A 19,714-nucleotide genomic window follows, 5' to 3' on the forward strand; every position below is an offset into this window, starting at 1 on the left:
GTATATCAGCTAAGTAGCTGGGAGGGCAAATCCGTGGCAAGGTGAGTCATATTATCAAAACGCCTACGGTTTTGTTGATGCTTATATAGGGGACTTGTTTGCCACTGCTGCTAATACTGTAGGGATTACAATGAAAATATATACTCTGCCAAGAGTTCTTAGAAAATACATGAGTTTAGAGGGCATAGGATTTTTAAATTAAATATCTTGGTGAGGACATTTCAGAATAAATTCAGAAAGCTACAGATGAAGGAACCACCACAAAAAGGAGATCGCATTGTATCTAGTTGAAGGCATCTGCCTTTTGTGTCTCCTGTGGGTTCTGGGATTTTGAAGACTGTTTGACTTGATATAAAATGTACAAAAATTTGAAATAGCTGATATCTAAATAGCTGAAATATCTCACTTGGTTTTGTTAATTATTCACCCAAAGTAACAAACATGTATATGTACACACACACACACACACACACACACACAGAAGAAATGGATTGAAGGGAAAATTTAATAAAACGGAGAGAGAAAAAATCAAAATACTTCAATACCCCACAAACCGAACATTCATAAACATATGAAAAGTGACTGCTTTCATAGTCATTACTGATCAACGTGTTTGATACGCAATTTAATGAATTATCATGCCAAAAATGTCATTGGCTGGTACAGTTTTTATTTTGTAGGAAAGGTTATGTCCCCCTTCATAGTTATTGAAAAATATATTAATGTATGTAGCTATTGGTGAACAGTCTGCATTTCAAAACATAGTAAACATTTGAACATCAAATCACCTCATTTGTTTTCGGTACTTAAAATGCTGCTTAGGGAAATTTTTAGGCAAGGTACCAAATGTATCACACCTTCCTGCAAACAGACCAGGCTTGTTGCAGGCTCCCAGCCTGCCGTGCTCTGGTCTGTTTCGCCCGCATGCTATAGGTTTTACCCTACAGGGCTTGACCTGGTGGGGCTAGTGTATTAATTTGCGTCTATTCTATACAGGGCCAGGCACTTTTAGCATCTGCCCTGTGTCTGACACTGTGCTAGGTGCTGGGGCTGCAGCCGAACACAGCTAGGATGGACCTGGCCTTGACCCTCTCCTTTTGAGCATGGTCCTTGGAGAAAAGAGGATCGCCAGAGGCAGGTAAGCCCGGGAATAGGGGATCCTGGAGGCGGGATGACAAATCGCACCACGTTCGATTATATGGCAGACATTGAGCCACTTTGGGAGATTAGCAGCCAAGTCCTTCTAACTTCATTTTCCATCTGCTCATTTTGGCAACACCATTGGCAGAAGATCATTTATGTCTGGGTAGGGCAACAATTTGAACCTGTGAGCTACATTTTATGACTACTTCAGACAATTAACCCAAATCCAGGAATACTAGGGAAAAATTGCATGCATTATACAGAATCCTTATAACTCATTTATATTTTTAGGAAGCCTCCACAGTTTTTCTTTGGGCGGGGTGGGGGGGAGGATAATGCAATATACCTAAGGGCTAAAGGTGTCATTTGCATTTTACACCTTGGTTTATGTATTTATTCTTCCTCCCTCAATCAATTTTATTGCTGATTACACTGTACAGGAAAAAAAGAGGAAGTACAAGGTCAACTCTTTACTTTTAAGAGCCTAACAGAGCATGAATCCTCTCAGTTGCTCTTCAATTTCTGTGCACTGAGGTTGAGTTTGGAATTAGATGTCACCACAACTGACTCAAAAATGCTCTAAAAACAAGGTTGCATATATAACTTTGGTTATAAGACAAATGCCCCAGGCAAAAAAAAAAAAAGTTGAAAAGAAAAAAAGAGGGGAAAGTATTTTTAAGTCTGAACTTCAGTAGAATTTGACCAATTCTTAGGAACACTGGGGAAATCCATTGCCAATTGCCAAAACTTTACTCAACTCTCTGGAAACATCTATAGTGCGAGAGGTTGTACTCCTGCTTTCTTCCAAATTTCAAAGAATCTAACACTTACCGGAAGCCAAATTCTTAGAGAGGACTCGAGGAATTTTAGATTGACTCGATGAAATGTCACACGAATATGTGACAGCCTATGATATCTCTACAAGGCTGAGCTTGTATGTCTAAGAACTGTAGGCAGGCAACCCATGTCTTCTTCCTTCTGCTTAATCTGAATCTTATTTTAACAACTTCATAGCATTCTTGTGGATTTTAATTGGCAGCCATGAGAAATAGTTGATCATATTGCCATCTTGATGTATTTTTAAGCTAAGATGTAGCTCTTTCTTGCACAATGAAATGTTGCCCAGTTGACATCTATTGAACAAAGTATCTTTGGATTAAAGACATGGCCCAGAGAGATGTGGGTTGTTTTTCCAGAAAGGGTAATTGCTATGCCTGGGACCAGAAATACTCAGGGGCCATGGACAAAAGCTGGAAGAGCTTTCAAGGCACAGAGAATGCACAGGATTGCGGAAAATATGCATCAGTTGCAGCTCCAGTAATACCCAGTCTTCAGGGGAACTTAATCTGGCTCACAAAAAAATTGTCATTCTCCTTAATATTTAGACTTTTATTGGAGTATCTTGTGTTGTCTATAGGACCATTGATTTCCCTTCAAAAGCATCACCTCCTTGAATAGAAAATACCACAATGAGATATGAAAATAAGCACACGGCTGTCTTATAGCAAAAAAGTTAGCATTGAAAAACTTGTGAGTGACCAAATATGAAAAATAATTCTATTTTCAGTAGCTATACAATCAATACACAACAAATTCAAAGAGGAGGTGCTTGGTTATGTAAAATATTCAATTATCTCCCCACTTAGGTATTCAACAGTTTCATCACGTCAATTATTTAACTGAGAAGGACAAATATAGCTGTTTGGTTACAACCTACTATTTACTTTGTCAGTAAAAATCACTAGGGAATACCAATTTCGCATTTTTTTTCTAACCTAGAATTCCTATTAATGACAATTAGTGCAAAGTTAGAGCATATATGATATCATTTCAGGAAATGCTGACATTTCAAAGACATGACCTTCTCAAGTTGGAGAGCAGTGTTATTTGTTAAAGGTTTTTTTTTTTTTTTTTTTTTTTTTTTTTTTTGGTTTTAGTTTTGCGTCTTTGCTTCTCAGGTTCAGTAAATTGCTAATGCTTCCCTTTAACTCCTTAACATTCTTAATTGTTAAAAAATTTCAAAGTATTAAAAAACCTGCTTTTATGGTCATTGCCATTTTAAAAATTTTGTTTCTGCCCAGTATGGAATCAGAGTAAAAGAAATTATTTTTCACACAAGTAGCGTAATTCTGATTAGCAATACTTAAATTTGAAAAAGAAATTGAATGATTTGTATTGTCTCTGTCTTCTATATTGTGATATTTTACTAATTTCATTACCAAGTTAAGAGTGATAGTAGTAAGTTAAGTAGTAAGCTGGTTAAATAGTAAGCTAAAAAATAATGATTCAAAATGGTATATTTTTGTTTTTGTTTCTGGGTTTTTTTGTTTTTTTGTTTTTGTTTTGTTTTGTTCTGTTTTTGCCTTTTTAGCTAAAGTCTATCTTCTGTGGTTCTACCAGCACTATGTTTGCAAAATACCAGCCCATTTAAATAAATATTTTAAGGTTTTATTTTTAGGTAATTGCTATACCCAATGGGGGGCCAAGATCAAAAGTCATATGCTCTTCAGACTGAGCCAGGCAGGCGCTCCTTTTTAAATAAATTTTTAAACTGAAAACTAAAAGTCATTTAAATTAGTACAGAATGTAGACTTTACTGTTGGAAAACCCAAGATTGGGTATAAATTCCATAATTTATGAGCTGTTTGATCACTGGCAAATTATTTAACCCTTCAGACTCCTTTTCTTCATTGTAAATTGACTAAAAACCATGTGGGCCACCCACTGAATCAAAGGGGATGCACGGGAGGTAATAGGAGGAAGTGCTTTGTCAAAGTAAGCGTGGTGCACAACAGGAGAGGCTGTTAATATTATGCCTTGAAGTCCAGTTCATATGAGAAATGCCTTTCCATATTTTCAGAAGAAATACTCAAGATTTCTAACGTATAAATCCCAGCAAGGGATCAATTCCCTTCTTTGACATCTTGTAAAACAAGATGCTGACATGATACCCACTCTCTCCAGACTGCTGCATGGAGTTATTAGAACATTTTTATATCTCCATTCATTTTCATTGTCCAGTGATTTCAAGTAGGTGTAAATACGGTTTTATTTTTCCTTGGGGCCGTAACTCTGTTTCGTATTCCTTTTATGGCCTGCCCGGGTTAGGATTCATCAAAAAACTCAGCCTCTCCAAAGCTCAAAGTACCAGAAGTTTATTGCGAGGTTTGTGATACAAAGTTTCTCTTTCCCACATTGAGATTCTTTTAGACTTCAGCTTCTGGGCCCATATTTAAATGCTCATTATTGAAAATTGTTACGGGATTTATTTTCAGTTTGATTAACTGTGCCTAAGAAAGTTTACTCTTCAAAGATCTGCTGTGGTCTCCCACTCAGTACGTCTCCAACGTAATTTCTGCTCCTCTGGCTTTGCCTTCCCCCTGCAATCCCCTGCGAGTGCCTTTCCCATTTGGGTGTGTCAAGAACTCTGGATGAAGCACTGGCTACTGTGTGTAAGCCAATATGACAATAAATTATATTTTTAAAAAAAAGAACTCTAGATAATTCCTCAGGAGTCATTTCGGAAGTCTCTGAACTCCTGCGGTGTTCCATTCACACCTTTAATGCAACAGGGTTTAACCGGACTGCAAGTATTCACTTACATTTCATTCTCTAGTCTCCATTTCATTTACATTAGCCCCTCCAGCTATGGATCTACATTTGAGAGATAAAACTCAAGATTTGTTCGGTTGAGGGGCGCCTGGGTGGCTCAGTCGGTTAAGTGTCGACTTCGGCTCAGGTCATGATCTCAGGGTTCGTGGGTTCGAGCCCCACATCAGGCTCTGTGCTGACAGCTAGAGCTGGAGCCTGTTTCAGATTCTGTGTCTCCCTCTCTCTCTGACCCTCCCCTGCTCACGCTCTCTCTCTGAAATAAATAAAACATTAAAAAAAAAAAAAAGATTTGTTTGTTCGTACTTGTATTTCTAGCACATAACAGGTTGTTCATAACTGTTTGTTAAATAGGCAAATGGCTACATTTTACGTTAAAAGGTAGCTGCCAGTTTTTCCTAAAAATGGCACTGGGTGGTGATTTGGATCTTCGTCCTTCTGTTTCCTGTAGGATGTGATTATTATGGCACCTGCATTACTGATTCTCCTGGGGGCTACGGTGATACTGAGAGCTGGCTCACTTGCTGATAAAAAACGTGGGTACCATCTATTAAATTCTAGTGTCTCTTGGAAAATAATGCATTACCAAAATGATGGCATTATGTTCTCCCAAATAATCCTCTATTAGGAAATTCTGTGTGGATTTTTTTTAAAGGAGAATATCTATTCATATCGGAATACAAACTCTTTAAACATGCCATACTTTAAGAGAGCAAAGTTGACTGGAACACAAATGTTATGCTCCAGGAGGAACCATACTCCGGATGCGGTGTACGGGCACTATGCGGCCCTATGGAATAAAGCCGGAGCTGGTGACCGCACGTGGAATGCTATCCCGTGCAAGGGGATGGTTACAAGTCCTCATAACCAAAGAATAAAAAACTCCCACCTTGTGCGGTTCAGAAACTTGCTGATCCATGGTTTTGCCACACTGACAGAGTCTAAGAGAAGAAAATTGTCACATGGTCCCTATGTAGTGTTGTCTAAGACAATTTTCTTTTTTTTTTTNACTACACGCCCGAAACACAAACAACCCAGTGAAGAAATGGGCAGAAGATATGAACAGACACTTCTCCAAAGAGCAAACCATGAGAGACTTTTGAATGCTGATGGAGGACAATTTTCTATGATAATGACACTGTTCTATATACACGCTGTCCAGTATAGTAGCCACTAACCACAAGTTATCTCACACATGAACACTATTCTCAGTTGCAGGATTATAGGTAATTTTGTTTTTTGCTCACCTGCGCTTTCCCAAATTTCAAAAATGAACGGGCATTGATTGTGTAATTTATTTTTTTTTAATTTTTTTTAATGTTTTATTTATTTTTAGGAGAGAGAGAGAGAGAGAGACAGCGTGAGCAGGGGAGGGTCAGAGAGAGAGGGAGTCACAGACTGAAACAGGCTCCAGGCTCTGAGCTGGCAGTCAGCACAGAGCCCGACGCGGGGCTCGAACCCACGAACCGCGAGATCATGACCTAAGCGAAAGTCGGACGCTTAACCGACTAAGCCACCCAGGCGCCCCTGATTGTGTAATTTAAAGGAAAGCTTTTATTTTGAAAACAGAGTGGTTCATTAACGAAAAAAAGAACGCTGTTTTCTCTACATGTCAAATTTTTTGACTTTGATTCATAATGAGAAATAAATTCATTTTACATCATGAACCAGTGCATACACAAATATTGAAGTAGCTTCATATAGTAGAAACAAGAGGTTCACGAAATAGTAATTATATTTCAAGCACCGTGATATTTTCTATTCTATTTTCTTACATGTCATTACAAAAAATTCTAGCCACACACCAATAAGTGTTCCCAATTAATAGATAAATGGCCCTCAGTTTGAAAAGTATGGTTATAATGAATACTAAGATACTCATATTTCAGTAAAATGCCTATATGTTAGGTAAACACTTGGGCAAAATTAGAAAGATACAGAGTTAAAAGCAGTTTTAAAGCAACTTTTTCCAAAATTATTTCAGTTTTCTTTATTCTAATAATCATACAATCCTGTACTATACAATAAAATGTTTTTAAAATTTAAACTGCTATGTCCATACAATTGAATATCATGTTGGTCCTTTTAATTAACAGCTTCACTTCTCCCACCTACCAACTTCACCATCAAAGTTACTGGCCTTTCGCAAGTTCTTTTGCATTGGGAATCAAATCCCGATCAAGAGCCAACGAATATAGAGCTAGGCTATCACGTGAGAATAAATGCTCCACAAGAAGAAGATGTAAGTATTTGTTCTGACGGCGTCTTTCTTTAGAGGCAAATTTTCATTTTGACTGCATTTTCCCTATTGAATGGAATTCAACAAAAAGGGGAGGAGGGAGAAGAGAAACTCACTCACGGAGTTTGTGAGTTTGTGCCCACAGAGGCCAAGTTTAAATCTGGGCAACCTTGGGCCACTCTAGGTCTGAGAGATGCAATTTTGGGGTAACCCACTGCAGGGCATATGTTAAGGCATCTGATACCTAGGAGGTGTGCAGTAAAATCAAACAGAGAGAAACAGTAGTAACTATTTTTTTCAGTCAATACAGAATTCTAGAGAATTTTCCTTTAGAAAGTTACCTCTGGGGAAGAGACTGGGACTAGAAATGATGGTTGTAGTAAATGTGTGCCTTAATTATAGTATTTTGTTCTCATAGGAATGTCTTCATGTATCATTGAGGAATTCTCCTACTATCGTACTTTTTAAAAGTTTGTTTGAGGGAGACAGAGACACTCGAAGTGGGGGAGAGGCAGAGAAAGAATCCCAAGGAGGCTCTCATTTTTTAAAATCAGACTTTGTTGAGAGACAAAAGGTGTGCAAAAAAAGCTGTGCATATCTGCATCACTCGATGAGTTTGGGGATAAGCACATATGTACCTATGAAACCATGGGCCTAATTATTTTTATCTAGCCGAACTACTTAATTGCATTTTATTTATGTGCCATTTAAAAAGTGGAAGAAAATGGCTATTGGATTAAAATAGCTCTCTTAATGCTCTTTCCCTTTTATGTATCATGACTTGTGGGGTTTATTTTTAGTATGAAACCAGGAACACTGAAAGCAAACGTGTAACCGTTCTTCATAAAGGCTTCTCAGCAAGTGTGCAGACGGTCCCCTGGAACGGCCAGCCCCTCCCAGCAAGCAGCTGGGTTTCTGCTGAGCTTAAAGCCCCACCTGGTAAGGCAGGCTCCTAACAGCCTTGCGTTGGATTCCTGACTTTGCAGATACAGTGAAGTTGGACAACTGACTTTTCTTTTCTGTAGTCAGTCAGCAGTTCCTGTGAGGTACTCTACCTCCTCGTTAACGTCCTGAGGCTGTGGTCACGTCTTAATGTCATAACCCTCCAATCCCATGTGCTGCATCCCTGCAGACCTAGCTTACACTTCTCACTGCCTTGCTTCAAGTCACAGGCTCAACATGGAATCAGGGCCGATCAGGTCTAAGACATTTCCAACCACACCCTACGTGAGTCCTCTGTTTTTCTCAGCCAGTTTTCTAAACTTGACCCCCACACAACAGCTCATTCTTGCTTTGGAGGCTTTGCTTTCCTGGATTCAAGCCCATACGAATCCTTCCCACGTCCAAGCCCAGATCGAGTCTTACCTCCTCTATAAAGCCTTTTCACTTTGCATCCTATATACACTGAAGAATGTTCTTCCTCCCCAGAACCCATTCATGGGCTGTGTTACTCATTTGGCACATATGACATTATCCTTCACAAATAAATAGATTTAGATCCTGCCCCCTTTGACTATGAGCCTGTTGGGAGCGGGGACAGTGTCTCATGCTTTATTACAGCCAGGAGAACAAGGTGTGTGTGTGTGTATGTGTGTGTGCGCGCGCGCGTGCGCGTGTGTGTGTGTGTGTGTGTAGTTCTGCATTCTATGACTTTACATACCAAATTGAAGAAAGCTGATGCTTCATAGAAGCCACAAGACTGAACAACCTGCCATGAAGAAAGGAGACAGCTCCCACTATCTCTATACTGTCCTTTGGAGGAAAGCTGGGGTGTCCAATACTTAGAATCAGTGATACTCATGATGAAACCCTTGGAAACACACACCAGAGAAAGTAGAGAAGGTTCACCAAGTCCCGGGGTATGACAGTTGTCTTAGCCAGTCTGGCCCATGGGTCATCGTTCAACCACTGACTTGTCACATCCCTGAATGAAAAAGCCACATACCTCCTGAACTGCGTGTGTGGCTGAGAGCAGCATTATAAAGATCTGCCCATTTATTCATCATAACACGTGGCCTAGACCATTTAGCAGCCAATTCACAATGGCCTTGATTCCGAGTACAGACAGTGATCCACAGGAGACTCAGGATACAGACCTTTGTGTGTCTTACCTTAAACTACTTTTTCACACCTCAATAAGTAACAGGACTCTACCAGTAATGCGTCCTTCAGAATGAGATTTCTGCAATTCTAATTATTCTCTGAGCATGACACTATACATTGACACTAATGCAAAGTTGATTCTCCCTTGAACCAAACTGAATTTATACCAAATAATTCCTTGGAAGAGAGCTGGGAAACAAACAGATGGGCGGAGACTCTAAAGGATGCTTTGGGCATGGAGCATCTGGTCATTTAGTGCATGGACAGTACATTTTCTACAAGGCATATACATAAATCTATGCATGTTTGTTGTATATGGATATATAGAAAGGAACATCTCTGACAGTGCGTGGTAATAATACAAAGTAGCCAATGTCCCTTTTGTCTAAGTTCACTGCAGTCTTCTCCTCGAACTACACTGGCCGGCAGTGATAAATTCATCATACAATTGACTTAAACTAAGCGAATGAGACCCCCTCTGTCATTTGAGATTCAATCAAAAGGCTCTCACTTTGATGAGGTCCTCTTGGACCCTCAGCCCAATGTGCTCCTTCCCTCCTCTGAGCAACCACAAGGCCAGGGTCAACACGGTGTGTTCTGAACAGCACCTGTTAATGTGCTGACAATGCAGTTTGAAATGAAAACAAGGCTTTCCCGCCAAATAATCTTTGGAAATCCTGGGGGAAAGGAACATAATTGGTTTGGTGGAAAATCACAAGATTCCCTAATATCTTTGCATGCTGAAGTGGCCTTCAATATGTGAGTGTGCGGCATCTCCGAAGAGGAGTTGTTATTATGCTGTGTTGCCAGAACCCATTTCCTTCTGGGCAGCAATCTGTGTTATTCACGACACATTTGCGTGCAGCCCAATGACTCCCATGATTCTAGGATGGAAGTGGCTCTGGAGACGTTCCTCTCCCAACTCTCTCATTTACAGTTGCAAAGGTTGAGGCCCAGAAGAGTGGGGTTCAAAGTGTCACATGTGAAAGATGTGTTATTAGAAGACCAAGGTTGCTGGACACCAAGCTCTGAATGACAATCTATTGTTATATATCACACATATATACCCCTTAGCCCCAGGTAGCCAGAAGGTATTTTTAAAATAATAATTATTAATTAATTAATTTTTGAGAGACAGAGGGGGGGGAGAGAATGAACAAGCAGGGGAGGGACAGATAGAGAGAGAGGCACAGAATCCAAAGCAGGCTCCAGGCTCTGAGCTGTCAGTGTGGAGCCCAATGTGGGGCTTGAACTCACAAACTGCAAGATCAAGACCTGAGCCAAAGTCAGAGGCTTAACAGATTGAGTCACCCACATGCCCCAGACAGAAGTTTTTGAACGTCAGAAACTCAGGCTTTATAATCCTAGCTTCATCCCCCAGGGAGCTGGTCCTTCACAGATAGATATCAATAAATTTGTGCTAACGATTACTTACTTTTCATGGTGAGATGTCCCCTGTCAATATAGTTTCAGAGGAAGTACAAAATTTTAAACACTGTCATGACAATGTTTTGTTCTTATTTTTGACCATCTTATTGGTCATCTAGGGTCTCCTGAAACCTCAATCATGAATTTAACCTGTACCACAAACACCACAGTGAATAATCGTACTCCGTTAAGGCCATACCAAGTTTCTCTTCACTGCAGCTGGCTAGCCGGCAAGGATGCCCCTGAGGATACACAGTATTTCCTCTACTATAGGTGAGGACCTGTTGTTACTTATGCAAATACACCATTTCCTATAGTCTTAAAAACTTATGAGTGTTTCGATTTAGGTATGGCTCCTGGACCGAAGAATGCCAGGAGTACAGGAAAGATTCCCTGAACAGAAATACTGCATGCTGGTTTCCAAGGACTTTTATCAGTAGCAGAGGGAGTGAGCCACTCGCAGTGCATGCTAATGGCTCAAGCAAGCATGCTACAATCAAGCCTTTTGATCAGCTGTTTGCTCTTCATGCAATTGGTAAGGTAGACTTAACTCAAAGCTGGAATAACCAAATTGTAGAATCTCAGCTTTGAAGGGATTATAAAGATCACATCGTTTGACTAATTTTCCTATGCTAAGTGGTTATCTGTCCCCTGCCTGACAAGCATAGGGGCAAGCTTTCTCGACCTCAGCAATACTGAACATTTTGGTTGGATAACTGTTTTGTGGGAGCCTGTCCCGTGCCTTGCAGGATTTTTAACAGCATCCCTCCTCTCTTCCTAGTAGACCAGTAGTACCCTCCCCACAGTTGTGACAACAAAATCTCTCCCAACATTTCTAAGTGTCCCATGGGGGACAGAATCTCTCCCATGCGAGAATCACTCAACCAGGGAATGTGAACCCACTGCTGAAGGGAGCATTCTTTCATCTCTTACCTCTGACTCATTTCATGAAGTTTCTACCCACTGGTGCTGCGATGGAGTGGTACCTCCAAGTAATTCTCATCCCTTTCCCCACAAGATGGTCTCAGAGCTAGCAAAAGATGGCAAGCTTTCTCATCCTGAGCTTTCTCTTCCCCAAGCTTCCCACCCCGAATTCCTCATGCTTTCCCCTTAGGACCCTTTGCCATGGTGGTCTGTCTCCTCTGGGTGGTCCTAAAATGTCTCTCTCAGCATAGGATTCTCAGATCTCAACATATTATTTAAGGTTTCATTGGCTCCATTCACAAAATAGATATACTGTAGTCTCCTTCATCCTAGATGCTTGTATTCATGAACCTCATCAGGAGTCTTTCATGTAGCATTCTTGTTAACTAACACCCAAGATTTCAGTGGTAGCATATTTATGGCCATGGGCTGTGGAGCCAGGCTGCCTTGGCTTGGGTCTTTGCTCCTCCACTGACTAGAGGGACTGTAGACAAGTTAGTCATTCCTCTGTACCTCGGTCTTCTCATCAGAAAGAAATGGGGATAAATTAATATTTCCTGCAAGATTTTTGTGAGAAAATAAGTGTGTTAATATCTCTACAGTGCTTAGAACAATGCCTGGTAATTACACATAATTATAAATACACAAGGTATTATTTAAAGGGACATGATTTATCTATATCTCTATCAAATGAAGTATGTAACTTTAAGGAACTATCTCACTAAAGAGGTTATGTAATTCTATTCAACAGTCTATTTCTCAGATGACCTAACTATGTCACTTTTCTAAAAATAAATAATAAAAACTGCTGAGGAGGGCATGGGAAACAATACTAATATGAAAGTGGGTGCAACCTGATACAGACCACAGAAATTCATTTTCCTGTATGATTTTCATTTCTTTGAGAGAAATTCCTCATGTTACTAAAAGAAATACATTCTTGGTTAAAATTTTTTCTGCTTAGGGAATGGCAGGCTCTGGAACCAATAGGTCCCATTCTTAGATTGTCCCTATGATTCAATCATTATGAGATCTAAGTCACAGAGCCTGAGATAAGAGCATTGCTTAAAAATCATGTCCGCCCACATCACAAGGCTATAAGATAATCAAGTGATTACTCAGGAGAAAGAACTCTAGAATTGTTAGACAAATGTCGCCCATCCTTTTTATGCAGAGAAAATTGAACCTTCCCACTCCATCCCCACCCCCAAACAAATCAAAACAAGATAAAATGAAACAAAACCGAGGCTCAGAATGAGGAAATTCTTACCCAGAGCCACACACCTGCTCAGTAGAGGCAGGGCTTGGTGGAAGCTTCAGGGTTTGTCTCTAGGGTCAGGTTTACCTAGTTCGATCCAGCTTGAGAAGCGGGGATGCTGTGATGGGTCTTGCAATGAGCTGAACAGCCAGGGGACTCAACCCTTCAATGCCATTTGGAAGAGGAATGCTTTAAGATTAGAGGAGGGATCTCTTAGGTGCTATAACTATGGGAGTCATCTGTGAGCCACTGGGGCCCTCGGACTTGGAGATTAGTTAATTAAATCCTGAAGGTAGATACTTGAGAAGGTTGTATCTTAGAAATGCCTTGGGGAGTGTGAGTGGGTTGGATTTATCAGCCCAGATCACTGACCTTTCATTCTCTAACCTAGATCGCGTTAATCCTCCAGTGAATGTCACAGCAGAGACTGAAGGACTGGGTCTTTCAATTCAGTGGGAAAAACCAGTTTCTGCCTTTCCAATTCACTGCTTCGAATATGAAGTGAAAATTTACAACACAAGGAAAAATTATTCCCAGGTAATTCTTCAGATCATTCCAATATTTGATGATAGCATTCTCTTAGAAACATTTAAAAAATTATATTCAGTAAGAGCTGTGGTTACAGCTTGAAACTAACAAGGTCAAAGGTAACTTATATCTACCCAAGTTTTGTAAAAATAAACCAAGCTTTACTGGCTTTTTGTCTTGAATGGACATACTTTTGGTTCAAAATAACACAAAGGATCACATAAAAACACATTCGCACTACTTTTGGTGCAAATATAAAATGTTGCAGCCCCTATGGAGAACAGCATGGCAGTTTCTCAAAAAATCAAAAATAAATTTATCATAGATTCCACCAATTCCACGTCTTGGTATGTATCCCAAAGAATTGTAAGCAGGGTCGCAAAGTGAAATTTGTACGTCCCTGTTCATAGCAGCATTATTCACAAGAGCCAAAAGGAAGAAACAACCCAAGTGCCCACTGACAGATGACGAATGGATAAACAAACTGTGATGTAGACACATAAGGCACTACTGTTCAGCCGTTAGAAGGAAGGGGATTCTGACACACACTACTACCTGGATGAACCTTGAGGACACGATGTTAAGTGAAATAAACCAGTCACAAAAAGACAAATACTGTAGGGTCGCACTTATACGGCACACCAAGAGTAGTCAAATTCAGAGAGACAGAAAGCAGAATGGTGGTTTCCCGGAGCTGGGAGGAAGGGGCCTGGGGGGAGCTGTTGTTCAATGAGTAGAGTTTCGGTATTGCAGGACGAAAGCGTGCCGGAGACTGGGTGCACAGCAGTGCGAATGTGCTCACGTAGTTCAGACGGTAAATTTTATGTTTATGTGTTTCTCCACAACTGAAATATACTCTTTAGCATTAATGCACAAAAAGTTCAAGGGACAGAAACTGAAAGGAAAGCCAGTTTTTATGAAACCTCAACTATGTGTCCAACTTTATTATGCTAATTTATTCCATCTTCCCAGTAACTCCATTAAGTAATTATCATCCCCATTACACAGGAAAGTGAGGCAGAGATTAAGCCACTTGCCCAACGTCACCAAGTTGGCAAAGCTCTAGGGAAGTGGGGTTTAACAACCTATGTCTCACTGATAGAAGGCAAAGCCAATTCAATTCCTTCCGATCTGATGCAACAAATATTTACAACTTGGTTTCTAGGTGGGAGGTAAAGAAAGATAAGATACTGGCGCGGCCATCGAGAGGCCTAGTCTAGTGGACACACTCACTACCTCAGAGGAAGGGCCAACAAGGGGTGCAAAGGAGGGGTTGGGCAAAGGAACCAGCTAGTGCCCCCGCCGAGAAGAACTGAGTGAAATCACAAAAGATGGGTAGTGTGTAGCCAGTGATCCCCGAAATACCAATGCTAAAAGACTAGATGTCTTTATTTTAGTTTTTAACTTCTAATTAGATCTCTAATTGAATTTCTAATTGTTTCTTTTGGAAAATAGGGTAAAAATGACATGCTAGGAAAATCAAATATACCCAGAGACACACCCAGTCACCAGCTTGGATGTTGTGGGGATGTCACATTGCTACAAAAGCCCCTAAATTATTGTGTCCATTTCTGTATTTACCTCACTGCAGATCAGTAATAAACAGCTCCTGACCCCCACCAGGCGGCCAACCACACTTTAAGTGGCAGGGGTCTAGGCAGAGGCATAACTCAAAGGCTTAAAAGAGCATAGTTCCCTCAGCCAAGTGGCGGTAATTGAGTCGGCCTGGACATAAAGCCAACACTGGAATAATAACTCTAGATTCTACACTGGGACTGCTCCCAGAATGACTGGAATTTTGAAAAAAAAAGAAAAGAAAAGAAAAAAGGAGTGGTTTCTCTTTTTAAAACCATAGCCCTCGGTACTGAAAGCCATTGGAGAGTTTTATTCATTCAGAACTGTGACCACATCTGCAAAATTGGAGAATAATTTTGGGAGCAGCACGAAAGCTGGACACAGGTGGAGCGGCCATGTGGACATAGGCGCGTTGGGTTAATGGCTGTGGCAACTGTCCAAGTGAAAGAGAGCAAGAAAAATCAGGCGGTGCCCATGGGGTGGGGTGAATAAAGGAGAAATAAGCCCAGAAGAATTTAAGATGCAGGTGTCACATCTCTAGTTTGGGGCACAAAGGGTTGTCCTGGTGGGGACAATGACCGGGAGAGAGAAGGTCAGAGAAAGTCTCATTTGTGAGAAAATAGCCTCGTTTCAACACCAGACCACTAGTTGCTCTAGTGGCAAACTCGCATTTACCAAGCACATATTATTATATTGAACCAACGTTGTTTTTGCTCATCAAAAATGGGTTGACTATTGGCAGTTTTCGTAGCGTTCGACCTACTACATCTTTAAACCTGGAATTACATAAGGAATTGCATTTAATTCAATAACCCATGCTTAGATGCTGTTTTGCCCATTTTACAGATGAGAAAACAGAGGCTCAGAGGGGTCAAGGAAGTTGCCCTGCAGGTAGTTTGGGGGTGTAGGATTCAAACACAGCCTTTCCTAAATTCACTGACTCTGTTTTTCCTCTTCCCTGGTCTCCAGGTGTTTGAGACCTTCCTGTACATCAGGGATCAGGATTTGTTGTTGTTGTTGTAAAGGGCCAGATATTTTAGGCTTAGCAGGCCATATGGTTTCTGTACCAATTACTCAGCTCTGCCATTGTGGAACAAAAGCAACCATAGATAATATGTAAATAGGCATGGGTGTGTTCCAGTAAAAATTTATTTGTGGACACTGAAATTTCAGTTTCATGTGTGATGAAATACTCTTTTTGATATTTCTCAATCATTTAGAGACATATAAACCATTCTTAGCCTTCAGGCTCTACAAAAACAGATGGCCGACCAGACTGGCCCACACGTTGTAGTGTGCCGATGCCTGCTGGATAGGATGGAAACCAAGAAATAGTATTTAGTAATATGGCTACAGAATATGGAGGGACAAGGTGAGGGGGATTATGCATTCTGCTATAGGCCACCCCAGTCTTTTCATTTGGAAACATCAGACGGACCCAGATAAATCATCTAGAACTTACCATTGACTTTTTATTCATTTTGGTTACAAGATCACTTTCCCCTGAAGGGTAACTGTGACACATCTCTACTGAAGCATTCTAGACTCAACTCATCCATGTGTGTCCTGTTGATTTTAAAAGGGTCATATGAAAGTGAGTCAGATTACTTATGTATGACCTTCTTTTCTGATAATTGGCATTACTTAAATTTTGCATCGAGAGAGTCTTATTGTGCTCTTTTTCTCCATTTAGACAGAAAAAATTACGACAAATACATTCACCTCAATAATTGATGATATTTCTAAGTATTCCATTCAAGTGAGAGCCACAGTGAGCTCTGTGTGCAGACAGATGGGGTTTTGGAGTGAGTGGAGTCAACCTATATATGTGGGTAAGTAGCTTCTGTTTATTTTAAATCAACTGACCTTCCTCATGGTTAAAGCAGATAATCCTGGAAAGTGTACACATTCACATAGGGCTCTAAACTGCCTTTTTGACCAGAGATAGATTTACCATTAAGTCAGCAAAGCTTACACGTTCAAGCATCTTGCTAAACCTCTATACTCTGCCCTCCCCCCCTTTTTTGGATTATCTGATTCTACTTTTATCCTTTTTTTAAAAAAATAATTGAGCTTTCTGAGATAATTGTAGATTCACATGTAGTTGCGAGATATACAGAGAGAACTCATGTGTCTTTCATCCACTTTACCCCAGGGATAGGTAGCAGCTTGCAAAACTATAGTATGAGATCACAACTAGAATTATCATTGATAATGACCACAAATCTTATTTGGATTTCATCGATTTTATATGCACACATTTGTGTATTGAGCTCTATGCTATTCGACTCCATTGGCAGGTGTATGCAACCATCACAAGGTTCCCTCCTGTTGCCCCTTTACAAACACAACCTCTGTCATAAGCTTTTCTTTTCCTAACCCCTGCCAACTACTAACCAAAGCTCCATCTCTACAGTTTTCCCACAGCTACTTTTTGAATTCATGTTTTTGTTTCTTTGTGTAAAAAAGGTTCCAAAATTGAAGCAACTCAGAGTCCGCAAAATGTGGACTCATCCCTGGGCCTTCAGCCTAACAGACAGAGGGGACTGACCAGAAGGGTTGGGTGTAGCCCGGGCTTCTCTGTTCTGCAGCTGTTTTCCTTTCTGACTAAAATCACTAGTTTACTCAGCAAGGAGATCACCGTATCTGTCAGTGAGGTCTGTGAAGGGTAATGAGTACCCCATGGAGGCTATGGAAGTGAGGGCACACTCCCAGGCTCACTCAGCTCCAGACAGCAATCCGTGACCTGGAGATGTGATGCCATGACCCTGCAGCTTGCAGGATCCTGCCACACCAAGGCGTACCGACCAGACTTCGGATTCTACGTTCTGTCAAGCTCAGTCTGAATCCCATATCTGCCACTTGCTGAGCACGGAGAGTTAAGTAAATTGCCTAAACTTTCCAAATCTATGTTCTCATCTGCAAAATAGGTGTGTTGATAAGGTTAATGAAGGTAATGCATGTAAAGCATTTAGCAGTATTTGGCAAACAGCCATCAATAAATGTTATCTGTTGTCATCGGTGGGAGGTCATTGAGGTGGATATTATCTATGTCCTGGGAACCCATGCAAAGTCAGAGAGAAGTAATTTGTCCAAGGCTATGCAGTCAACGTGTACCAAAGCTGAGTGTTATACCTGAGCTATCTAGGCAAGGTTCCAGTGTTCCTTCGACTGTTCCATGTTCTTGTCGATCTCACGCAGCTCTTAACCATGTATGTCCACACCCTCAGGCTGTGTGGTTGCAGTATACACAGAGATCTATCAGTTTTTTAACTGTCCACTTCTGTCCTAAAAGGTCTATGGACACCCAGCACTCTGAGGTGATAACAAACACAGGCTGTGAATTTTCTATCTTCAAGCTGCAAGGTGCTGAACAAATTAAACAATTATGGGATCCTGGATGCTAACTTTGTGGTTATGGTTGGTCAAGCATGTGAATGTTATCTCTCACTCTTCCTTATGGGCTATTCAATGATCATTTGAAGAGCATTCTTAAGGAGACCTTTCTTTCAGGCCCATTGTAAAATTTCCTATTTAATTCATTCGCATAGGCTAATGGGTGGGTCTTTAGGAAATTCCTGGGCAGTGACCCATTAGGCTCTGTGGACATGAGTCAGATTAGAGTGCACCAGGTAGATTTCCATGGAAGACTGGGAGACAAGAGGAGAGGCCTGAGGAATTCAGAGTTATTCTGAGTCAGTAGTGGGGCTGGCCAGGAGGAGCTGCAGAGTCTGTGAAGGGGAATGGCACCTCCTGGACTTCCAATTTCATCCAATCAGCACAGCCTTATGGGATGGTCCCCCAAATCACCCTGCTAGGACTCAGAGGAGCGTTCCTGGGAACAGACACAGGAAAGGAGGTAAAAGGAACCAAGACTGGACCAACTGCACACACTTCCTAATTCTGCCAAGGCCAGTCTTCCCTCCCCACCCCCTCCTTAGGTTGATGCCCCAACCTGCTCAACAGACCTGGCACACACAGGACCACCCTCAACACTGCTTCTTCTGCACAAAGAAAATTCACTTTGCTCACCAAGAGTAAAAGAAAACAGAAGAAACATTTGAAGTCCCAGGAAATTTTTAGAAAGATTTTTATCAAATGTTTGTGATCAAAGGTTAATTTTAATTCTTTGCATTGGGACAATTGAAGGAAAAAAAAGATGTATGTTATTCCCCAAGGGTACATAACTCAGGCCCAAATTATTGAGACTTCTGAGTTTCGGAGATTTGTTCTTTAATGCTGTCCAAGGATTTCAAATGAACGTGGTGGAAACCAAGGTAGAAACTCAGGGTAAGAAACCAGTTCTGCTTTCTGAGCATTTGAATTTTGAAGTACAGCTCAGTTCAGAACTTACAGAGTAAGAGATGAATCAGGAATTTAGTTTTAGCCATTGCTCCGCCAGTGTCTAGCTCTAGGACCCAAGCTAGAGACGGCGAAAGAGAACTCCTCACTAGCTGGGTGATCGGGGCTGGCTTTGAGTGTGATGTTACACGTAGGAGTCTCAGAAGTGACGATCTCCAGTGTCACCGTTGCAGGGCACATAGTAGTGAGTGTGCCCGGGTTTTGCCACCTCTGATGAGTCACTCATGCCCAATCTCTGTGGGTCCCAGTTTCCTTGCCTACAAAATGTCAATAGTGCACCCCAAGGTTCTTCCACATTCCCTGAGCCCAGCACAAAAATGCTGAGAGTGAAATTGTGATCCATAATGAGAGTTTATTTTGAGCTTGTTTTTAATTTATTATTCACTCTCCACTTTAGAGCTCTCGTCCCATTATTATTTCCTAAATAACAAGCTTCCTAGTTTGGAACTAGGCTCATTATAATTCCCCCCCAGGTATATGCCTCACTGCCATTATCTATGGCAAATCCCATTTCATTTACTGCCACCCTTTTCATAAGATGAGCT

General features: G+C 40.9%; 1 protein-coding gene across 2 annotated transcripts in view; it reads left to right on the forward strand.

Annotated features, from left to right (window-relative positions):
* Positions 1-19,714, forward strand: part of IL5RA (interleukin 5 receptor subunit alpha) — a 35,794-nt gene that overhangs the window by 384 nt on the left and 15,696 nt on the right. Inside the window, exons 2-9 of one of the 2 annotated variants that reach the window (XM_077772917.1) lie at positions 997-1,138; positions 5,204-5,288; positions 6,849-6,994; positions 7,792-7,930; positions 10,642-10,795; positions 10,870-11,057; positions 13,096-13,241; positions 16,501-16,639. In XM_077772917.1, coding sequence (XP_077629043.1) covers positions 5,216-5,288; positions 6,849-6,994; positions 7,792-7,930; positions 10,642-10,795; positions 10,870-11,057; positions 13,096-13,241; positions 16,501-16,639 — 985 coding nt within the window. In that variant the 5' untranslated portion in view covers positions 997-1,138; positions 5,204-5,215. The remainder of the gene's footprint in view (positions 1-996; positions 1,139-5,203; positions 5,289-6,848; positions 6,995-7,791; positions 7,931-10,641; positions 10,796-10,869; positions 11,058-13,095; positions 13,242-16,500; positions 16,640-19,714) is intronic. The other variant, XM_077772918.1, reaches the window with a different exon arrangement.

The sequence above is a fragment of the Crocuta crocuta genome, unplaced genomic scaffold (assembly GCF_008692635.1).
Source record: "Crocuta crocuta isolate KB4526 unplaced genomic scaffold, BGI_CrCroc_1.0 scaffold489, whole genome shotgun sequence".
NCBI classification, from domain to species: Eukaryota; Metazoa; Chordata; class Mammalia; order Carnivora; family Hyaenidae; genus Crocuta; species Crocuta crocuta.